Here is a 23,274-nt window from a genome sequence, read left to right on the forward strand (position 1 = left end):
CAGTATTTGCAGTATATTGCAATTATACTGCACTCTAACTAACTACAGTTATACTGCACTCTAACTAACTACAGTTATACTGCACTCTAACTAACTACAGTTATACTACAGTGTAGTACAGTTATACTACCGTGTACTACAGTTACCGTGTACTACAGTTATACTACAGTGTACTACAGTTATACTACAGTGTACTACAGTTATACTACAGTTATACTGCACTATAACTACAGTTATACTACAGTGTACTACAGTTATACTACAGTGTACTACAGTTATACTACCGTGTACTACAGTTATACTACCGTGTACTACAGTTATACTACTGTGTACTACAGTTATACTACAGTGTACTACAGTTGTACTGCACTATAACTACAGTTATACTATAGTGTACTGCAGTTGTACTGCACTCTGTCTACAATATTTTTTCCGTAAGGGTATGTATATACCATACAAATTTCTGCCTAACAATAACAATGTTTACCGTTGGTAGTGGAATGTGTGTCTGTTCAACCTGTCCTTAATTTCGCAACACCACATGTGGCCTCGGTCCAAGTGTCCCATAAATTCAACAACGACTTCTTTTGCAGTGTCAAACGATCTCTGGTCTGTGAAATATACTCCTTGATTTACAGAAAGAAGGATTTACAATCCAGACTGGTAGGAATATCTTTACGCACTCATTAAAGTTCATCCACGGGGGTTTTTTTCTGCGTGTTTAATCTACAGCCGGGGCAGGACGAGTTGCGCGCCAGTAACAGACGTTAAGCGTAACGTGAGTAAAACAACGTGTTTTTGTTTAATCCCTAACTCCTCGCGACATTATTTTGTTGAACTTTGCCTTCATGTTAGGCTACTTATCTGACGCCATATGTGCCGGTTACATTTGAACGATAAAACCAACTGCTGAGGCTGCTATGATAGTGATAAGAGCCGTGAAACTGAACACAGTAACATACGGGAACTTGCAGTAGTTTATCATTCAAACAGATTGTTTTTTTTAAAACATTTTAATTACAATGTTTCTGTTGACACTGACAGGCAAAACCTGCATAGCGGTGCGGTGCATATTGATGCGGTGCGGTGCATATTGATGCGGTGCGGTGCATATAGACGCGGTGCGGTGCATATTGATGCGGTGCGGTGCATATTGATAGTGCATTGCATGGATTTTAAAGGATTTAACAATAGACTGTTTTGCTTTTTTAAAACTTAGATATATATATTTTTAGAGGGTAGATCAGCTTTAATATTGCAAATAGATAATGTAATTGTCTGCATCACTTCCAATCCCTGGTATATTTATATGGTAAATATGTATATATATATATACAAACACACATCTTTTTAAAATGTATTTTCTTTTATTATTTCCCCCAAACCCTACCACCCCTCCCCTGATTGGAGTAAACCCTACCACCCCTCCCCTGATTGGAGTAAACCCTACCACCCCTCCCCTGATTGGAGTAAACCCTACCACCCCTCCCCTGATTGGAGTAAACCCTACCACCCCTCCCCTGATTGGAGTAAACCCTACCACCCCTCCCCTGATTGGAGTAAACTAGCGAACAACAACACGTAGGCTTTAACTATATACATTTACGGGCACAATCTATTGTAGAATAGTTCTATTTTGACTGTTTTTAAGCCTGTTTTTAGGCCTTCCTCTATTTCAGATCCAGTTTGATTTCTATCTGCCATGTATATTTGTAACTGTGCTATTTCACAAAAGTTCTAAACCTAGATACATTTTACAGACACAGTATGTTTTACATTTGTTGTTATTAGTCCCAACCTTCAGCTCCATTCAACCCCTCCCATCTATCTCTAAACACCATCCAGTCCCATCCTTCAGCTCCATTCAACCCCTCCCATCTATCTCTCAACACCATCCAGTCCCATCCTTCAGCTCCATTCAACCCCTCCCATCTATCTCTCAACACCATCCAACCAGACAAATTCTTATTTTCAATGACGGCCTGGGAACAGTGGGTTAACTGCCTGTTCAGGGGCAGAACGACAGATTTGTACCTTGTCAGCTCGGGGGTTTGAACTCGCAACCTTCCGGTTACTAGTCCAACGCTCTAACCACTAGGCTACGCTGCCGCCCCATGTCTCCTATGACTGGATACTTCCGCTTCACGAGAAAGGTACACAAACCTAGAGTTTAAGTTTATGTTGTTCTGCTCTGTTTTCCAGCGAGACTCGAACCGAACAGCCATGGCAGAGCTAACTCATATGATAGACAGCGAGGTGTTCCTGGCCTTCTCTACCTACGCCACTGTCGTCGTCCTCAAGATGATGCTGATGTCTCCCATGACTGCATACTTCCGCTTCACGAGAAAGGTATGGGAATGTGGTCATCTGCCTCCACAGTGTTTTATAGCCTGTAAATGAACTCTATGGTGTAAACTTGTCTCTGCCTCCACAGTGTTATATAGCCTGTAAGTGAACTCTATGGTGTAAACTTGTCTCTGCCTCCACAGTGTTATATAGCCTGTAAATTAACTCTATGGTGTAAACTTGTCTCTGCCTCCACAGTGTTTTATAGCCTGTAAGTGAACTCTATGGTGTAAACTTGTCTCTGCCTCCACAGTGTTTTATAGCCTGTAAGTTAACTCTATGGTGTAAACTTGTCTCTGCCTCCACAGTGTTATATAGCCTGTAAGTGAACTCTATGGTGTAAACTTGTCTCTGCCTCCACAGTGTTTTGCCAACATGGAAGACACAGGGATGGCTAAGACTCCAGAGGACAAGAAGAGGATGCTGAGAGTTGACCCGGATGTGGAACGTGTGAGAAGGTAGGCCTACCCTTATAGAGGCCCACCCTTATAGAGCCCCCCCTAGACTGATAGAGACCCCACTAGACTTATAGAGGCCCCACTAGACTTATAGAGCCCCCCTAGATTTATAGAGGCCCCCCTAGACTTATAGAGGCCCCACTAGACTTATAGATCCCCCCTCCCCCTAGATTTATAGAGCCCCACTAGACTTATAGAGCCCCCCTAGACTTATAGAGACCCCACTAGACTTATAGAGCCCCCCCTAGACTTATAGAGGCCCCCCTAGACTTATATAGGCCCCACTAGACATAGAGCCCCCCCTAGACTGATAGATTCCCCCCTAGACTTATAGAGGCCCCACTAGACTTATAGATCCCCCCCCTAGATTTATAGAGCCCCCCTAGACTTATAGAGCCCCCCCCCCTAGATTTATAGAGGCCCCCCTAGACTTATAGAGGCCCCACTAGACTTATAGAGGCCCCACTAGACTTATAGAGCCCCCCCCCCCAGACTGATAGATTCCCCCCCTAGACTTATAGAGGCCCCACTAGACGTATAGACCCCCCCCTAGATTTATAGAGCCCCCCTAGACTTATAGAGCCCCCCCTAGATTTACAGAAGCCCCCCTAGACTTATAGAGCCCCCACTACATTTATAGAGGCCTCCCTAGACTTATAGAGCCCCCCTAGATTTATAGAGGCCCCCCTAGACTTATAGACCCCCCCCCCTAGATTTATAGAGCCCCCTAGACTTATAGAGCCCCCCTAGATTTATAGAGGCCCCCCTAGACTTATAGACCCCCCCCCCCTAGATTTATAGAGCCCCCCTAGACTTATAGACCCCCCACTAGATTTATAGAGGCCCCCTAGACTTATAGACCCCCCCCTAGATTTATAGAGCCCCCCTAGACTTATAGACCCCCCCCTAGATTTATAGAGCCCCCCTAGACTTATAGACCCCCCACTAGATTGATAGAGCCCCCCTAGACTTATAGACCCCCCACTAGATTTATAGAGGCCCCCTAGACTTATAGACCCCCCACTAGATTTATAGAGGCCCCCTAGACTTATAAATACGTTTTAGCACAACATGACAACAACATGGTAGCAGCACAACATGACAACCACATGGTAGCAGCACAACATGACAACAACATGGTAGCAGCACAACATGACAACAACATGGTAGCAACACAACATGACAACAACATGGTAGCAGCACAACATGACAACAACATGGTAGCAACACAACATGACAACAACATGGTAGCAGCACAACATGACAACAACATGGTAGCAACACAACATGACAACAACATGGTAGCAGCACAACATGACAACCACATGGTAGTAGCACAACATGACAACAACATGGTAGCAGCACAACATGACAACAACATGGTAGCAACACAACATGACAACAACATGGTAGCAGCACAACATGACAACAACATGGTAGCAACACAACATGACAACAACATGGTAGCAGAACAACATGACAACAACATGGTAGCAACACAACATGACAACAACATGGTAGCAACACAGCATGACAACAACATGGTAGCAGCACAACATGACAACAACATGGTAGCAATACAACATGGTAGCAGCACAAAACATGGTACAAACATTATTGGGCACAGATAACAGCACAAAGGGCAAGAAGGTAGAGACAACAATACATCACACAAAGCAGCCACAACTGTCAGTGAGAGTGTCCATGATGGAGTCTTTGAATGAAGAGATTGAGATAAAAAACTGTTCAGTATCTCAGATCGGGGGGGGGGGGGGGGGGAGTGAGGCCTAAGAGGGTTTTTATAAATAAGCATCAATATTTAAATTCATGCTCTTCTAAATGTATTTTGTAACTTTTCCCTGGAAGCGTTTAACTTCAAGGGTCCTCCCACATCATATGAAGGAACTGGTCCACCTGGTTTAAGGGGACACAGTGAACATGTGGGAGTTGGGGCCTATTTCATCATAAAACATGTGTTAACGGGTGTTAAATACAGTCTGGGATATATTTTTAAAATGTATAAATTGACGGTTCGGATTACGGGATGCCAAGGTCAATATGTCTTCCATATTCTGTTTCAGATTAAAAAAAAGGTTTGTTCAAGATTCAGTTAGATCTATGGAGTCTTTACTGGCTAGGTTTGAACATGGGGCGGCAGGGTAGCCTAGTGGTTAGAGCATTGGACTAGTAACCAGAAGGTTGCAAGTTCAAATCCCCAAACTGACAAGGTCGTTCTGTCCCTGAACAGGCAGTTTAACCCACTGTTCCTAGGACGTCATTGAAAATAAGAATTTGTTCTTAACTGAAGATAAAATGTTCTAAAAAAAGAGCTTTCCAAAAGTTGTACAAAAGAGATCAGTCCTTTATCGACGGAGCCCAGATCATGTATTTATAAATCCCATCATTGCATTCGGTAGGTACGCCGTAGGCCAGCATAGCTGAACTTAAGTTGTAAATATAGAAGAAAAAACATAGAGTTTTACCTGGGTCTGTGTGACCCTGATTCAGCCCACTGCAGTACAATTAAAGAAAAACAAGTTTACGGTTGTTTTCTGTTCCAAACTCTAGGTTTGTGTACCTTTCTCGTGAAGCGGAAGTATCCAATCTTTCAAATCCTGGAATGTTCTCCAACCGTTACTGTCCATGATATCGCCATGGGTACGGATTCCACATGTGGGCCATTTGGTGGGAAGGCATCATTGTGAAATACTGGAGCATGGGCCATTTTGATTCCCAGTTACATTGTTTTTCAATTTTGTATCAAATAGAGATTGTGAGTAGTTTACATTGTTTAAAGGATATGTCAGTGGAGACCACCTCTTCCAGGGTAATAGGAGACAACATATTATAACCTCTCTCTCTCTCATTCCCCAGATGATCTGAACGCTCTCTCTCTCATTCCCCAGATAATCTGCACTCTCTCTCTCTCATTCCCCAGATGCCACCAGAACGACCTGGAGAACATCATTCCGTTCGTAGTGATTGGTCTGCTGTATACCCTGACGGGGCCCGACCTCTCCACTGCTCTGCTCCACTTCCGGGTGTTTGTTGGTTCCAGGCTCTTCCACACGGTGGCCTACGTCCTCCCCCTGCCCCAACCCAGCAGAGGTCTAGCTTGGATGGTTGGCATGGGCGCTACCTTCTCCATGGCATACAGAGTGCTAAGCACAACGCATGTCTGAAGAGGCGATCAATCAATTAATAATTAATCAGATTGATTGATTCAAAGTTTTCAGATGGCCTAAAATAGTCCTCGGGACACTCTACCTCTGAGGAGACACTCACACATTTATTAGACCTGGGTCAAATAGGCTACATAATGTTAAATACGTTTGAGAGTGCTTGATTGTACTTGGAGTTTGCACTTCTGGGACGATTCTATTGGTTCTGTTGTATCAGGCAGACTAACTATAGATTCTCTGCACGTTTTGTTTTTAACTCACCACTGAATTTGATCTGTGCAAAAAAAAAAAAATATTAATATCAGCAAAAAATAATTAAACTAAACGTAGGGCTCGATTCAATCTATTTCACGGAAGGTCAGTGCTAGCGCGCAGTAGACATTAAACGGCAACGTTCTCGCGGAAACTCCATTCAAGGTAAACGCTGCATACATTCGGAAACTCCATTCAAGGTAAACGCTGCATACATTCGGAAACTCCATTTAACATTTCAAGTGCGCTAGAGCGCTGACTTTAGGCGATACGGATTGAATGGAGCCCTGAACTAAAATCAAGTGTAGTTCAGTATCCGATACCGCATGTATCTGGCTATTTTTACCCACATCAAATCACCAGTTTATTGGTCGCGTACACAGATTTGCAGATGTTATCGCATGTGCTGTAAAATGATAGTGTTGCTAGGTCCAATAGTGCAGTCATACCGAGCAATACATTAAAAATAAATAAAACATACACACATGACCCGGTCTGTCTGGTTGTCTGACTGACTGCAAACACCTATTTTATATCTTAGACATTTTTTTGCATCTGATGTGATAATCTAATGTTTATAAATTATTGAATTCGGGTTTTGGGAATTAAAGTTGAATTAAAAATGGGGGGGGGGGGATTTAATTGAAATAGGGCCTTTGAAGTAGGCTACAAATACCAGAGATATTTTGCTAATTGGCTAATGAATATGACCTTATACTTGATCTAATTCTGTATCTTTTTAAATTCTGTATATGGTTTTAGATCTACATATGATATGATATGTTTACTAGGCCACGTATCTGTAATGCTACTGATTGGTTTGCTTTGTTCGTTCCATTTTCTAAGCCAATCAGGGATTGTCCCTTTTTTAATGCTTTCCACCTGTAAATAAACAAACGATCTCTAGAACGACATGTCTCGTGGTGTTTGTTTGTAGAACGAATATACATAGATGTTGTAGATGAAAATGTGTTCATCGGACAATGAAATGGTAGCATAAAAAAAGCCATCGGAGGAAGTGGACGCATTTTTTTGGTAGAACCGCAGATCTGGCGGAAGTCCAAATATTCGCCCCCTTTTTTTTTCTTCTGAAACTGCCTGAACAAACCGCCCTCATCGGCGCAGTCTAACAGGCTGGTACTTTTCCCTGGCTCCGAGTCAAAACCAAAGACGAAGTTTCTTGAAAAGGTATGAAACTATTCGCTCTGCTCAAAATAAACTACGCGAACGCCGTCAGCGGATATTATTGTAGCGTGTGTGTAGATCAATTAAAATGTAACCGGTACAATTTGTATCGTTATTTTTTTTTTTTTTTAAAGGAGGCTATTTTGCGTAATGTGTGTAGACTATGTAAATGCGCAAACGCTGTGGCTGCACGTACCCAGCGCTGCACAGGTTATAACGTGTGTATGGGAGACATTGTGTCACAATACAATGCATGCATTTAATTCATCATAGTATGCACGAGGAAAGTACAACCTTTCTTTTGGGGGTAAATTGTATCTGTGTGTAAACTACCCTAGAAACAGTAAACACGTTACAACGACTAGAAACAAAGTTTGGGGTTTTGCCATTGAACACTCCTCTCCAAGATTATTCAATAGCACCCCATTAAATATCTACATGCATTAGGTTTATTAATGTGTTATTACCATTAGATCAATGATCAATTACGTATTTTTTTTAATTTGATTTAATGATTTTTTAAAAATTTATTTTTAAATTGAAATGTAAAACCCCCTTTTCAAATCCACTTGAAGTTCAATCAAACCTAAACCGTGTGATCGCTAAGTTTATGTTGTTCTGCTCTGTTTTCCAGCGAGACTCGAACCGAACAGCCATGGCAGAGCTAACTCATATGATAGACAGCGAGGTGTTCCTGGCCTTCTCTACCTACGCCACTATCGTCGTCCTCAAGATGATGCTGATGTCTCCTATGACTGGATACTTCCGCATCACGAGAAAGGTACACAAACCTAGAGTTTGAGCTTGTTTTCCCTTCATTTGACTGCAGTGGGCTAAATCAGGGTCTCGCAGAGTGATTATTGGTAGTCTTAAACAAATCTACTTTGTAATATAAGTATACTTATACACACACACACGTGTTTTTACCACACACACACGTGTTTTTTAAATGTATGTTTATTTCACCTTTATTTAACCTGGTAGGCTAGTTGAGAACACCTTTATTTAACCAGGTAGGCCAGTTGAGAACACCTTTATTCAACCAGGTAGGCTAGTTGAGAACACCTTTATTTAACCAGGTAGGCCAGTTGAGAACACCTTTATTTAACCGGGTAGGCCAGTTGAGAACACCTTTATTCAACCAGGTAGGCTAGTTGAGAACACCTTTATTTAACCAGGTAGGCCAGTTGAGAACACCTTTATTTAACCGGGTAGGCTAGTTGAGAACACCTTTATTTAACCGGGTAGGCTAGTTGAGAACACCTTTATTTAACCAGGTAGGCTAGTTGAGAACACCTTTATTTAACCGGGTAGGCTAGTTGAGAACACCTTTATTTAACCAGGTAGACTAGTTGAGAACAAGTTCTCATTTACAACTAACGACCTGGCCAAGATAAAGCAAAGCAGTTCAACACATACAACAACACAGAGTTACACATGGAGTAAACAAAACATACAGTCAATAATACAGTAGAACAAAAGAAAACAAAAAGTCCATATACAGTGAGTGCAAATGAGGTGAGATAAGGGAGTTAAGGCAATGAATAGACCATGGTATTAAAGTAATTACAATATAGCAATTCAACACCAAAATGGTAGATGTGCAGAAGATGAATGTGCAAGTAGAGATACTGGGGTGCAAAGGAGCAAGATAAATAAATAAATACAGTATGGGGATGAGGTAGATAGATGGGCTGTTTAAAGATGGGCTATGTACAGGTGCAGTGATCTGTGAACTGCTCTGACAGCTGGTGCTTAAAGCTAGTGAGGGAGATATGAGTCTCCAGCTTCAGAGATTTTTGCAGTTCGTTCCAGTCATTGGCAGCAGAGAACTGGAAGGAAAGATGACCAAAGGGCTTTGGGGGTGACCAGAGAGATATACCTGCTGGAGCGCGTGCTACGAGTGGTTGCTGCTATGGTGACCAGTGAGCTGAGATAAGTCGGGGATTTACCTAGCAGAGACTTATAGATGACCTGTAGCCAGTAGGTTTGGCGACGAGTATGAAGCGAGGGCCAACCAATGAGAGCATACAGGTCGCAGTGGTGGGTAGTATATGGGGCTTTGGTGACAAAACGGATGGCACTGTGATAGACTGCATCCAATTTATTGAGTAGGGTTTTGGAGGCCATTTTGTAAATGACATCGCTGAAGTAGAGGATCGGTAGGGGGGTCAGTTTTATGGGGGAATGTTTGGCAGCATGAGTGAAGGATGCTTTGTTGCGATATAGGAAGCTGATTCTAGATTTAATTTTGGATTGGAGATGCTTAATGTGAGTCTGGAAGGAGAGTTTACAGTCTAACCAGACACCTAGGTATTTGTAGTTGTCCACATATTCTAAGTCCGAACCGTCCAGAGTAGTGATGTTGGACGGGCGGGCAGGTGCAGGCAGCGATCGGTTGAAGAGCATGCATTTAGTTTTACTTGCATTTAAGAGCAGTTGGAGACCACGGAAGGAGAGTTGTATGGCATTGAAGCTCATCTGGAGGTTAGTTAACACAGTGTCCAAGGAGGGGCCAGAGGTATACAGAATGGTGTCGTCTGATCATTGATGTATACAGAGAAGAGAGTCGGCCCGAGAATTGAACCCTGTGGCACACCCATAGAGACTGCCAGAGGTCCGGACAACAGGCCCTCCGATTTGACACACTGAACTCTATCAGAGAAGTAGTTGGTAAACCAGGCGAGGCAATCATTTGAGAAACCAAGGCTGTCGAGTCTGCCAATAAGAATGTGGTGATTGACAGAGTCGAAAGCCTTGGCCAGGTCGATGAATACGGCTGCACAGTAATGTCTCTTATCGCTGGAGGTTATGATGATGATTTAGGACCTTGAGCGTGGCTGAGGTGCACCCATGACCAGCTCTGAAACCAGATTGCATAACGGAGAAGGTACGGTGGGATTCGAAATGGTCGGTAATCTGTTTTGTTAACTTGGCTTTCAAAGACCTTTAGAAAGACAGGGTAGAATAGAAGACACCTTGTACCATGTCAGATATATAGTGGGCATGTATTGCATTTTGAGTCTGTTTCCCAATATTACACTTAAGGTACATCACAGAAGACTGAAATATAAATAAACAGACGATTTTTGTCTGTTTAAAAAATCTTCATGAATTATGAAATTATGAAAAATATGAATAACATTCCTCCCATGAGGCTGAAGAGGGTGATTTAGGTCAATGACTGCAGGAAAGGGCTACTAACAAAACACTTTGAAAATGATAATATAATTCAAAATAAAAACACAATTCCAAGTGAATTTAAATGCGATTTCATGAATCGAATAGAACAGAGGTAAGAAGTGTGTTGAATCCTGGCCGCATCACATTAGGCTGCATCACATTAGGCTGCATCACATTAGGCTGCATCACATCAGGCCGCATCACATCCGGCTGCATCACATTAGGCTGCATCACATTAGGCTGCATCACATTAGGCTGCATCACATCAGGCTGCATCACATCAGGCTGCATCACATCAGGCTGCATCACATCAGGCTGCATCACATTAGGCTGCATCACATCAGGCTGCATCACATCAGGCTGCATCACATCAGGCTGCATCACATCAGGCTGCATCACATTAGGCTGCATCACATTAGGCTGCATCACATTAGGCTGCATCACATCAGGCTGCATCACATCAGGCTGCATCACATTAGGCTGCATCACATTAGGCTGCATCACATTAGGCTGCATCACATCAGGCTGCATCACATCAGGCTGCATCACATCAGGCTGCATCACATTAGGCTGCATCACATTAGGCTGCATCACATTAGGCTGCATCACATTAGGCTGCATCACATTAGGCTGCATCACATCAGGCTGCATCACATCAGGCTGCATCACATCAGGCAGCATCCTATCCGGCTGCATCACATCAGGCAGCATCACATCAGGCTGCATCACATCTGTCCGCATTACATCACATCAGGCTGCATCACATCCGGATGCATCACATCAGGCTGTATCACATCAGGCCGCATCACATCAGGCTGCATCACATCAGGCCGCATCACATCAGGCCGCATCACATCAGGCTGCATCACATCAGGCTGCATCACATCCTGCTGCATCACATTAGGCTGCATCACATCAGGCTGCATCACATCCTGCTGCATCACATCAGGCTGCATCACATCCTGCTGCATCACATCCTGCTGCATCACATCCTGCTGCATCACATCAGGCTGCATCACATCAGGTAGCATCCTATCCGGCTGCATCACATCAGGCAGCATCACATCAGGCTGCATCACATCTGTCCGCATTACATCACATCAGGCTGCATCACATCCGGCTGCATCACATCAGGCTGCATCACATCAGGCTGCATCTTATCCGGCTGCATCACATCCGGCTGCATCACATTAGGCTGCATCACATCAGGCTGCATCACATCAGGCTGCATCACATCAGACTGCATCACATCAGGCTGCATCACATCAGGCTGCATCACATCAGGCTGCATCACATACGGCTGCATCACCACATCCGGCTGCATCACATCCTGCTGCATCACATCCTGCTGCATCACATCGGGCTGCATCACATCAGGCCGCATCACATCAGGCCACATCACATCAGGCCACATCACATCAGGCCGCATCACATCCGGACGCATCACATCAGGCCGCATCACATCCGGCTGCATCACATCAGGCTGCATCACATCAGGCTGCATCACATCAGGCTGCATCACATCAGGCTGCATCATATCCTGCTGCATCACATCAGGCTGCATCACATCAGGCTGCATCACATCCTGCTGCATCACATCAGGCTGCATCACATCCTGCTGCATCACATCCTGCTGCATCACATCGGGCTGCATCACATCAGGCCGCATCACATCAGGCCACATCACATCAGGCCACATCACATCAGGCCGCATCACATCCGGACGCATCACATCAGGCCGCATCACATCCGGCTGCATCACATCAGGCTGCATCACACCAGGCTGCATCACACCAGGCTGCATCACACCAGGCTGCATCACATCAGGCCGCATCACATCCGGCCCCATCACATCAGGCCGCATCACATCAGGCCGCATCACATCAGGCCCCATCACATCAGGCCCCATCACATCAGGCCCCATCACATCAGGCCCCATCACATCAGGCCCCATCACATCAGGCCGCATCACATCAGGCCCCATCACATCAGGCCCCATCACATCCAGCTGCATCACATCCAGCTGCATCACATCCGGCCCCATCACATCAGGCTGCATCACATCAGGCCCCATCACATCAGGCCCCATCACATCAGGCCGCATCGCATCAGGCCCCATCACATCCAGCTGCATCACATCAGGCCCCATCACATCTGGTCCTGATCAGGAGCCCCATTTGGGGCGGCGTACATCAGGCCCCATCACATCCAGCTGCATCACATCAGGCCCCATCACATCCGGCCCTGATCAGGAGCCCCATTTGGGGCGGCGTACATCAGGCCCCATCACATCCGGCCCTGATCAGGAGCCCCATTTGGGGCGGCGTACATCAGGCCCCATCACATCCAGCTGCATCACATCAGGCCCCATCACATCTGGTCCTGATCAGGAGCCCCATTTGGGGCGGCGTACATCAGGCCCCATCACATCCAGCTGCATCACATCAGGCCCCATCACATCCGGCCCTGATCAGGAGCCCCATTTGGGGCGGCGTACATCAGGCCGCATCACATCCGGCCCTGATCAGGAGCCCCATTTGGGGCGGCGTACATCAGGCCCCATCACATCCAGCTGCATCACATCAGGCCCCATCACATCTGGTCCTGATCAGGAGCCCCATTTGGGGCGGCGTACATCAGGCCCCATCACATCCAGCTGCATCACATCAGGCCCCATCACATCCGGCCCTGATCAGGAGCCCCATTTGGGGCGGCGTACATCAGGCCGCATCACATCCGGCCCTGATCAGGAGCCCCATTTGGGGCGGCGTACATCAGGCCCCATCACATCCGGCCCTGATCAGGAGCCCCATTTGGGGCGGCGTACATCAGGCCCCATCACATCCAGCTGCATCACATCAGGCCCCATCACATCTGGTCCTGATCAGGAGCCCCATTTGGGGCGGCGTACAATCGGCCCCAGCGTCGTCCGGGTTTGACCTGTCACATCCTGACCTTACTTCCTTTTTTATGTCTCTGTTTTAGTTTGGTCAGGGCGTGAGTTGGGGTGGTCAGGGCGTGAGTTGGGGTGGTCAGGGCGTGAGTTGGGGTGGTCAGGGCGTGAGTTGGGGTGGTCAGGGCGTGAGTTGGGGTGGTCAGGGCGTGAGTTGGGGTGGTCGGGGCGTGAGTTGGGGTGGGCATTCTATGTTTTGTAGTCTAGGTTTTGTATTTCTATGTGTTTGGCCTGGTATGGTTCCCAATCTGAGGCAGCTGTCAATCGTTGTCTCTGATTGAGAACCATACTTAGGCAGCCTGTTTTCCCACTGTTAGTTGTGGGTGGTTGTTTTCTGTCTTTGAGTGTCTGCACCAGACAGAACTGTTCCGGTTGTTTCCGACTTGTTGTTTTTGTTGTTGTTCTGGTGTTCAGTTTCTTTATTCAATCTACCATGAACACGTGCCACGCTGCACCTTGGTCCTCTTCACCTTCTTCCACCTTCTTCCACCTTCTTCCAACCGTTACATGACCGTCATTGTAAATACGAATTTGTTCTTAAATGACTTGCCTAGTTAAATAAAAGGTTAAATAAAAAATAATAAATCCAGGCTGTATCACAACCGGCCGTGATTGGGAGTCCCATAAGGCGGCGCTCAATTGGCCCAGCGTCGTCCGGGTTTGGCCCGGGGTAGGCCGTCATTGTAAATACGAATTTGTTCTTTGCTGACTTGCCTAGTTAAATACAGGATACGTAATGAATGAACCTTGACCCTCCCTGGCTTAACAGAGCCGAGGTGGAAATTGAACGAGATAAAACATGTCCCTCCTTGCTTCCACCTCCCTCCAGGCATTTGCTAACCAGGAGGACACCAGTCTGGCCTCCTCTACAGAGGACAAGAAGAAGCTGGTCAGGGTGGATCCTGATGTGGAGAGAGTACGAAGGTATCCCCGTAGAAATATAATTGAAGCATATCTTTCTGGTTCACGCTGACGTACAGCTGCTGTAACCATGACTGGAAAGAGATAGGTAGAAATCCTGTTTTTAATAGAATTAATTTAGACATTTTAGTTTTCCAAATATTTTGATATACTGATCTGAACTCTGTCTCTCTCATTCGCCAGATGATCTGAACTCTCTCTCTCTCATTCCCCAGATGATCTGAACTCTCTCTCTCTCTCATTCCCCAGATGATCTGAACTCTCTCTCTCTCTCATTCCCTAGATAATCTGAACTCTCTCTCTCTCTCATTCCCTAGATAATCTGAACTCTCTCTCTCTCATTCCCCAGATAATCTGAACTCTGTCTCTCTCATTCCCTAGATAATCTGAACTCTCTCTCTCTCATTCCCCAGATAATCTGAACTCTCTCTCTATCATTCCCCAGATGATCTGAACTCTCTCTCTCTCATTCCCTAGATAATCTGAACTCTCTCTCTCTCTCTCATTCCAGAGAATCTGAACTCTCTCTCTCTCTCTCTCTCATTCCCCAGATGATCTGAACTCTCTCTCTCTCATTCCCCAGATAATCTGAACTATCTCTCTCTCTCTCATTCCAGAGAATCTGAACTCTCTCTCTCTCTCTCTCTCATTCCCCAGATGATCTGAACTCTCTCTCTCTCATTCCCCAGATAATCTGAACTCTCTCTCTATCATTCCCCAGATGATCTGAACTCTCTCTCTCTCATTCCCTAGATAATCTGAACTCTCTCTCTCTCATTCCCCAGATAATCTGAACTCTCTCTCTCTCATTCCCCAGATAATCTGAACTCTCTCTCTCTCATTCCCCAGATGATCTGAACTCTCTCTCTCATTCCCCAGATAATCTGAACTCTCTCTCTCTCTCTCATTCCCCAGATAATCTGAACTCTCTCTCTCTCTCTCTCTCATTCCCCAGATGATCTGAACTCTCTCTCTCTCATTCCCCAGATAATCTGAACTATCTCTCTCTCATTCCCCAGATGCCACCAGAACGACCTGGAGAACATCATCCCGTTCGTAGTGATTGGTCTGCTGTATACCCTGACGGGGCCCGACCTCTCCACTGCTCTGCTCCACTTCCGGGTGTTTGTTGGTTCCAGGCTCTTCCACACGGTGGCCTACGTCCTCCCCCTGCCCCAACCCAGCAGAGCTGTGGCCTTCCTCATCGGACTGGTCACCACCAGCTCTATGGCCTCTAGGGTTCTGATTACTGCGCTTTATCTGTAGAGGCCTGAGGGGACACACACACACACACACACACACACACACACACACACACACACACACACACACACACACACACCACTACAAGGGCCTTGTCTTTGAGGGTCTCCATTGAATGTGCTTGAGGAGGATACATTTACGTTTATCAAAGTTGTTCCTTCTGTGTCTCTGATAGGATTATAACATGCTGTTACTGCAGTACATATCAGAATGTTACTGCAGTACATATCAGAATGTTACTGCAGTACATATCAGAATGTTACTGCAGTACATATCAGAATGTTCCTTCTGTGTCTGATAGGATTATAACATGCTGTTACTGCAGTACATATCAGAATGTTACTGCAGTACATATCAGAATGTTACTGCAGTACATATCAGAATGTTACTGCAGTATCTGTGTCTCTGATAGGATTATAACATGCTGTTACTGCAGTACATATCAGAATGTTACAGCAGTACATATCAGAATGTTACTGCAGTACATATCAGAATGTTACTGCAGTACATATCAGAATGTTACTGACAGTACATATCAGAATGTTACTGCAGTACATATCAGAATGTTACTGCAGTACATATCAGAATGTTACTGCAGTACATATCAGAATGTTACTGCAGTACATATCAGAATGTTACTGCAGTACATATCAGAATGTTACTGCAGTATCTGTGTCTCTGATAGGATTATAACATGCTGTTACTGCAGTACATATCAGAATGTTACAGCAGTACATATCAGAATGTTACTGCAGTATCTGTGTCTCTGATAGGATTATAACATGCTGTTACTGCAGTACATATCAGAATGTTACAGCAGTACATATCAGAATGTTACTGCAGTACATATCAGAATGTTACTGCAGTACATATCAGAATGTTACTGACAGTACATATCAGAATGTTACTGCAGTACATATCAGAATGTTACTGCAGTACATATCAGAATGTTACTGCAGTACATATCAGAATATCCCTTCTGTGTCTCTGATAGGATTATAACATGCTGTTACTGCAGTACATATCAGAATGTTACTGCAGTATCTGTGTCTGATAGGATTATAACATGCTGTTACTGCAGTACATATCAGAATGTTACTGCAGTACATATCAGAATGTTACTGCAGTACATATCAGAATGTTACTGACAGTACATATCAGAATGTTACTGCAGTACATATCAGAATGTTACTGCAGTACATATCAGAATGTTACTGCGGTACATATCAGAATGTTACTGCAGTACATATCAGAATGTTACTGCAGTACATATCAGAATGTTACTGCAGTACATATCAGAATGTTACTGCGGTACATATCAGAATGTTACTGCAGTACATATCAGAATGTTACTGCGGTACATATCAGAATGTTACTGCAGTATCTGTGTCTCTGATAGGATTATAACATGCTGTTACTGCAGTACATATCAGAATGTTACAGCAGTACATATCAGAATGTTACTGCAGTACATATCAGAATGTTACTGCAGTACATATCAGAATGTTACTGACAGTACATATCAGAATGTTACTGCAGTACATATCAGAATGTTACTGCAGTACATATCAGAATGTTACTGCAGTACATATCAGAATATCCCTTCTGTGTCTCTGATAGGATTATAACATGCTGTTACTGCAGTACATATCAGAATGTTACTGCAGTATCTGTGTCTGATAGGATTATAACATGCTGTTACTGCAGTACATATCAGAATGTTACTGCAGTACATATCAGAATGTTACTGCAGTACATATCAGAATGTTACTGACAGTACATATCAGAATGTTACTGCAGTACATATCAGAATGTTACTGCAGTACATATCAGAATGTTACTGCAGTACATATCAGAATGTTACTGCAGTACATATCAGAATGTTACTGCAGTACATATCAGAATGTTACTGCAGTATCTGTGTCTCTGATAGGATTATAACATGCTGTTACTGCAGTACATATCAGAATGTTACAGCAGTACATATCAGAATGTTACTGCAGTATCTGTGTCTCTGATAGGATTATAACATGCTGTTACTGCAGTACATATCAGAATGTTACAGCAGTACATATCAGAATGTTACTGCAGTACATATCAGAATGTTACTGCAGTACATATCAGAATGTTACTGACAGTACATATCAGAATGTTACTGCAGTACATATCAGAATGTTACTGCAGTACATATCAGAATGTTACTGCAGTACATATCAGAATATCCCTTCTGTGTCTCTGATAGGATTATAACATGCTGTTACTGCAGTACATATCAGAATGTTACTGCAGTATCTGTGTCTGATAGGATTATAACATGCTGTTACTGCAGTACATATCAGAATGTTACTGCAGTACATATCAGAATGTTACTGCAGTACATATCAGAATGTTACTGACAGTACATATCAGAATGTTACTGCAGTACATATCAGAATGTTACTGCAGTACATATCAGAATGTTACTGCGGTACATATCAGAATGTTACTGCAGTACATATCAGAATGTTACTGCAGTACATATCAGAATGTTACTGCAGTACATATCAGAATGTTACTGCGGTACATATCAGAATGTTACTGCAGTACATATCAGAATGTTACTGCGGTACATATCAGAATGTTACTGCAGTATCTGTGTCTCTGATAGGATTATAACATGCTGTTACTGCAGTACATATCAGAATGTTACAGCAGTACATATCAGAATGTTACTGCAGTACATATCAGAATGTTACTGCAGTACATATCAGAATGTTACTGACAGTACATATCAGAATGTTACTGCAGTACATATCAGAATGTTACTGCAGTACATATCAGAATGTTACTGCAGTACATATCAGAATATCCCTTCTGTGTCTCTGATAGGATTATAACATGCTGTTACTGCAGTACATATCAGAATGTTACTGCAGTATCTGTGTCTGATAGGATTATAACATGCTGTTACTGCAGTACATATCAGAATGTTACTGCAGTACATATCAGAATGTTACTGCAGTACATATCAGAATGTTACTGACAGTACATATCAGAATGTTACTGCAGTACATATCAGAATGTTACTGCAGTACATATCAGAATGTTACTGCGGTACATATCAGAATGTTACTGCAGTACATATCAGAATGTTACTGCAGTACATATCAGAATGTTACTGCAGTACATATCAGAATGTTACTGCGGTACATATCAGAATGTTACTGCAGTACATATCAGAATGTTACTGACAGTACATATCAGAATGTTACTGCAGTACATATATCAGAATGTTACTGCGGTACATATCAGAATGTTACTGCGGTACATATCAGAATGTTACTGCAGTACATATCAGAATGTTACTGACAGTACAACAGTACTGAGAGTACTGACAGTACAACAGTTTCCACTAGAAATTGGAGGCCAGTCAGGGACAATCTAAACTTGATGAGTAATGCCATTCCCTCTAACAGTCGTCCCAGAATCAAGCCTCTGTTGAGTCTCATTCTCTATTGGCAGCAACAGGATGTTGAGGCCAGTCAGTTCAGAAAATAAAATTTGAATTTCAAGAGTTGATTTTGGTTCATTAATGTCTATGTGTGGATTTTTCCAATACCTTTAGTTGGATCATTCTATTCCTTTAATGAATCAACTGATCTTGTGTTCAGAATTGACCCAACAACCTGGGCTCCCATAGGGCTCTGGTCAAAAGGAGTGGATTTATAGGGCTCACATAGGGCTCTGGTCAAAAGGAGTGGATTTATAGGGATCCCATAGGGCTCTGGTCAAAAGCAGTGGATTTATAGGGCTCACATAGGGCTCTGGTCAAAAGGAGTGGATTTATAGGGCTCACATAGGGCTCTGGTAAAAAGGAGTGGATTTATAGGGCTCCCATAGGGCTCTTGTCAAAAGGAGTGGGTTTATAGGGCTCCCATAGGGCTCTGGTCAAAAGGAGTGGATTTATAGGGCTCACATAGGGCTCTGGTTAAAAGGAGTGGATTTATAGGGCTCACATAGGGCTCTGGTCAAAAGTAGTGGATTTATAGGGCTCCCATAGGGCTCTTTTCAAAAGGAGTGGGTTTATAGGGCTCCCATAGGGCTCTGGTCAAAAGGAGTGGATTTATAGGGCTCCCATAGGGCTCTGGTCAAAAGGAGTGGATTTATAGGGCTCACATAGGGCTCTGGTTAAAAGGAGTGGATTTATAGGGCTCCCATAGGGCTCTGGTTAAAAGGAGTGGATTTATAGGGCTCCCATAGGGCTCTGGTCAAAAGGAGTGGATTTATAGGGCTCCCATAGGGCTCTGGTCAAAAGTAGTGCCCTATATAAGGAATAGGGTTCCATCCGCGACTATTACCCTGATTACATGCCAATAAAAATGTAATAGTTAGATAACTGTTTGTACTGCCAATTGTTAAATCTATAAAATATAGATTTATGAGAAATATGGAATGAATTTCCAGAGGCCTCTAGTCGTTACAGGAGACTGGGTTGGTTGAGACGTAGAGAACTGAGCCAGCTAGTCTGACCAAAGACAACTTGTATGATTCTACTAGTGGGATTTAGTTAGGATTTTATTCACAGACGTACAATTGATTTCTACATTAAAAAGCCTTTTTTTGTTAAAAGTCTTTTTAACTAACGGTTCTCTGTGTTTGGTGAATAGTTCCTTCCTTCCTAGATATTCAACTTCTGAATCTCCTGTAAAATGTCTTTAGTGCCTGGTGAAGTAATATTTTAGCCTGGAATCCACACTGAAACCTGAAACCACACTCCATTGGTCTTTTGTTTAGTTTCAGTAGTGAAAGGAACGTGCGTTCAAAGTGGATTCCAGGCTGGTAACGTTCCACACATCTGCAGGACTCATTCATCCCACTAGAGGGAGCCCTTTTAAAAGTCAACCGAGGTTGTGTTCATTACTAGTCATTTATAGACCAGGTGCAGCTCATTAAAGGGTCTCTCTCAGCCCCTCCTCCTCTCAGCCTCTCCTCCTCTCAGCATCTCCTCCTCTCAGCATCTCCTCCTCTCAGCTTCTCCTCCTCTCAGCTTCTCCTCCTCTCAGCTTCTCTTCCTCTCAGCTTCTCCTCCTCTCAGCCTCTCCTCCTCTCAGCCTCTCCTCCTCTCAGCCTCTCCTCCTTTCAGCATCTCCTCCTCTCAGCATGTCCTACTCTCAGCCTCTCCTCCTCTCTCAGCCTCTCCTCCTCTCAGCATCTCCTCCTCTCAGCTTCTCCTCCTCTCAGCTTCTCCTCCTCTCAGCCTCTCCTCCTCTCAGCATCTCCTCCTCTCAGCATCTCCTCCTCTCAGCATCTCCTCCTCTCAGCCTCTCCTCATCTCAGCCTCTCCTCCTCTCAGCATCTCCTCCTCTCAGCCTCTCCTCCTCTCAGCATCTGTACAGCTCATTTAAAAACCGGGTCAGAAATACACAAATAGTATTTTGAAGATGACCTCTAATGTTATTTCCACATCAACAGTAAACCTTTGAAATGACCAGTTTAGTTTAGAACAATCAGCTACCGACCAACGATGTTAATACGAAGGTGACTGACATTACCGTAAACCACCTCCACACCCTCACACACCCACGGCTGGTACTGTAAACAGTGGGGTGAGCTTACCGTGAAGGCTGCAGACACACACACACACTGTGGTGCGTGTCGTTTTGCATTTGTTCTCTGTATAAGTAGAAGGGTTTTTATAGAAGCTCATCTGTTTAGAGCCCTTTGCTCTTCCAGGGTCCTCATCCCTCAGTCAAGACAAGCATTTCACAGCAGGACAGGGGAGGAGGAGAGGGGAGGAGGAGGAGGGGGGATGAGAGGAGAGGAGGAGGAGAAGGGATGAGAGGAGGAGGAGAGGGGAGTGGGGGGGGAGACGGGATAGGAGGAGGAGAAGGGATGAGAGGAGAGTAGGAGGAGAGGGGACAGGAGGAGAAGAAGGGATGAGAGGAGAGTAGGAGAGGGGACAGGAGGAGGAGAAGGGATGAGAGGAGAGTAGGAGAGGGGACAGGAGGAGGAGAAGGGATGAGAGTAGAGTAGGAGAGGGGACAGGAGGAGGAGAAGGGATGAGAGGAGAGTAGGAGGAGAGGGGACAGGAGGAGAAGAAGGGATGAGAGGAGAGTAGGAGAGGGGACAGGAGGAGGAGAAGGGATGAGAGGAGAGTAGGAGGAGAGTAGGAGGAGAGGGGACAGGAGGAGAAGAAGGGATGAGAGGAGAGTAGGAGGAGAGGGGACAGGAGGAGAAGAAGGGATGAGAGGAAGAGTAGTGGGGGAGGAGAGGTAGAGAAGAGAGGAGGAGGAGAAGGGATGAGAGGAGAGGAGAGGGGGAGGAGAGAGGAGGGGGAGAAGGGATGAGAGGAGAGGAGTGGGGGAGGAGAGGTGGAGAAGAGAGGAGAAGGGATGAGAGGAGAGGAGTGGGGGAGGAGAGGTGGAGAAGAGAGGAGAAGGGAGGAGAAGGGATGAGAGGAGAGGAGTGGGGGAGAGGTGGAGAAGAGAGGAGAAGGGAGGAGAGGAGAGGAGAGGAGGAGAAGGATGAGAGGAGAGGAATGGGGGAGGAGAGAGGAGAAGGGAGGAGAGGAGGAGGAGGATGAGAGGAATCCTGGGTTATAACTCTGTTATTCTGCAATAGAGGGAGAGGAGAGAGGAGAGATGAGGAGAGAGGAGGAGGAGGAGAAGGAGAGAGGAGGAGGAGAAGGAGAGAGGAGAGGAGAAGGAGAGAGGAGGAGGAGAGGAGAGAGGAGGAGAAGGAGAGAGGAGGAGAGAAGAGGATGAGGAGGAGAAGGAGAGAGGAGAAGGAGAGAGGAGGAGGATTAGAGAGGAGGAGAGGAGGAGGAGGAGAGAGAGGAGGAGGAGAGAGGATGAGGAGAAGGGATGAGAGGAGAGAGGAGGAGGAGGAGGGATGAGAGGAGAGAGGAGGAGAGGAGGTTCCAACATGATAGTTGTATTAAATCCTGGGTTATAACTCTGTTATTCTGCAATAGAGGGAGAGGAGGAGGAGAGGAGAGAGGAGGAGGAGAAGAGGAGGAGGAGGAGAGGAGAGAGGAGGAGGAGAATGAGAGAGGAGAGGAGGAGAGAGAGGAGAGAGGAGGAGGAGAGGAGGTTCCATTAAATCCTGGGTTATAACTCTGTTATTCTGCAATAGAGGGAGAGAAGGAGGAGAGGAGAGAGGAGGAGGAGGAGGAGAGGAGGAGGAGAGGATAGAGGAGGAGGAGAGGAGGAGGAGAGGAGAGAGGAGGAGGAGAGGAGGTTCCATTAAATCCTGGGTTATAACTCTGTTATTCTGTAATAGAGGGAGGCCAGTCCCTTTGTCCATCTCAGTATCTTTGTTCTTGTCAGTATGTATGTACAGTCTGGCCTCTACTGTAACAAAGCCAACTCAGTGGGCGGTAGCGCTATAGGTTCCTGTGTGCATCAGAAATGCGTCTGTTATTTTCACAAGCACAATTATCACAGTCGCTGGCATCGGCGCAAACGGCCTGAGTTTTAACAACACAACAAGTTGTGGGTGTTGTCGAGGCCTGGCCCCCGACTGGCCAATCAGAACGCGCTCCATGGCTAAA

At 44.9% G+C, this 23,274-nt stretch overlaps 2 protein-coding genes across 8 annotated transcripts; both read left to right on the plus strand.

Moving 5' to 3' along the window:
* The first annotated feature begins 491 nt into the window (after positions 1-491).
* Positions 492-7,147, plus strand: LOC118938851 (microsomal glutathione S-transferase 1-like). 4 transcript variants are annotated; one of them, XR_016486931.1, is made up of 5 exons: positions 492-663; positions 2,203-2,349; positions 2,710-2,804; positions 5,743-6,403; positions 6,439-7,147. XR_016486931.1 is itself a non-coding variant. In XM_090201378.1 (4 exons), exons 2-4 carry the CDS (start codon positions 2,224-2,226, stop codon positions 5,984-5,986), a joined length of 465 nt encoding a protein of 154 aa, XP_090057504.1. In that variant the 5' UTR covers positions 509-778; positions 2,203-2,223; the 3' UTR covers positions 5,987-7,147. The 4 variants fall into 4 exon arrangements, 2 of the variants coding, with proteins under 2 accessions (XP_090057504.1, XP_090057505.1); XR_016486930.1 differs by having other exon boundaries at positions 509-778; XM_090201378.1 differs by having other exon boundaries at positions 509-778; positions 5,743-7,147.
* On the plus strand, positions 2,120-15,822 carry mgst1.1 (microsomal glutathione S-transferase 1.1). 4 transcript variants are annotated; one of them, XM_036945343.2, is made up of 4 exons: positions 7,109-7,426; positions 8,058-8,204; positions 14,389-14,483; positions 15,500-15,822. In XM_036945343.2, exons 2-4 carry the CDS (start codon positions 8,079-8,081, stop codon positions 15,744-15,746), a joined length of 468 nt encoding a protein of 155 aa, XP_036801238.1. In that variant the 5' UTR covers positions 7,109-7,426; positions 8,058-8,078; the 3' UTR covers positions 15,747-15,822. The 4 variants fall into 4 exon arrangements, with proteins under 4 accessions (XP_090057503.1, XP_036801238.1, XP_090057502.1 ...); XM_090201376.1 differs by lacking the exon at positions 7,109-7,426 and adding an exon at positions 7,447-7,641; XM_090201374.1 differs by lacking the exon at positions 7,109-7,426 and adding an exon at positions 7,450-7,633.
* Positions 15,823-23,274: the final 7,452 nt, after the last annotated feature.

This window comes from Oncorhynchus mykiss, chromosome 15 (assembly GCF_057628025.1).
Source record: "Oncorhynchus mykiss isolate SJ-2025 chromosome 15, ASM5762802v1, whole genome shotgun sequence".
Taxonomy (NCBI): Eukaryota; Metazoa; Chordata; class Actinopteri; order Salmoniformes; family Salmonidae; genus Oncorhynchus; species Oncorhynchus mykiss.

What these genes read in the sequence shown, in the direction of transcription:
- LOC118938851 (XM_090201378.1), top strand. Translation starts at nt 2,224, where the DNA reads ATGGCAGAGCTAACTCATATGATAGACAGCGAGGTGTTCCTGGCCTTC. An exon ending in ACTTCCGCTTCACGAGAAAG is followed by an intron (nt 2,350 to 2,709) that starts GTATGGGAATGT and finishes CTGCCTCCACAG; the next exon opens with TGTTTTGCCAACATGGAAGA. An exon ending in GATGTGGAACGTGTGAGAAG is followed by an intron (nt 2,805 to 5,742) that starts GTAGGCCTACCC and finishes CTCATTCCCCAG; the next exon opens with ATGCCACCAGAACGACCTGG.
- mgst1.1 (XM_090201374.1), top strand. Translation starts at nt 7,574, where the DNA reads ATGTGTGTAGACTATGTAAATGCGCAAACGCTGTGGCTGCACGTACCC. An exon ending in ACGTACCCAGCGCTGCACAG is followed by an intron (nt 7,634 to 8,057) that starts GTTATAACGTGT and finishes TCTGTTTTCCAG; the next exon opens with CGAGACTCGAACCGAACAGC. An exon ending in ACTTCCGCATCACGAGAAAG is followed by an intron (nt 8,205 to 14,388) that starts GTACACAAACCT and finishes ACCTCCCTCCAG; the next exon opens with GCATTTGCTAACCAGGAGGA.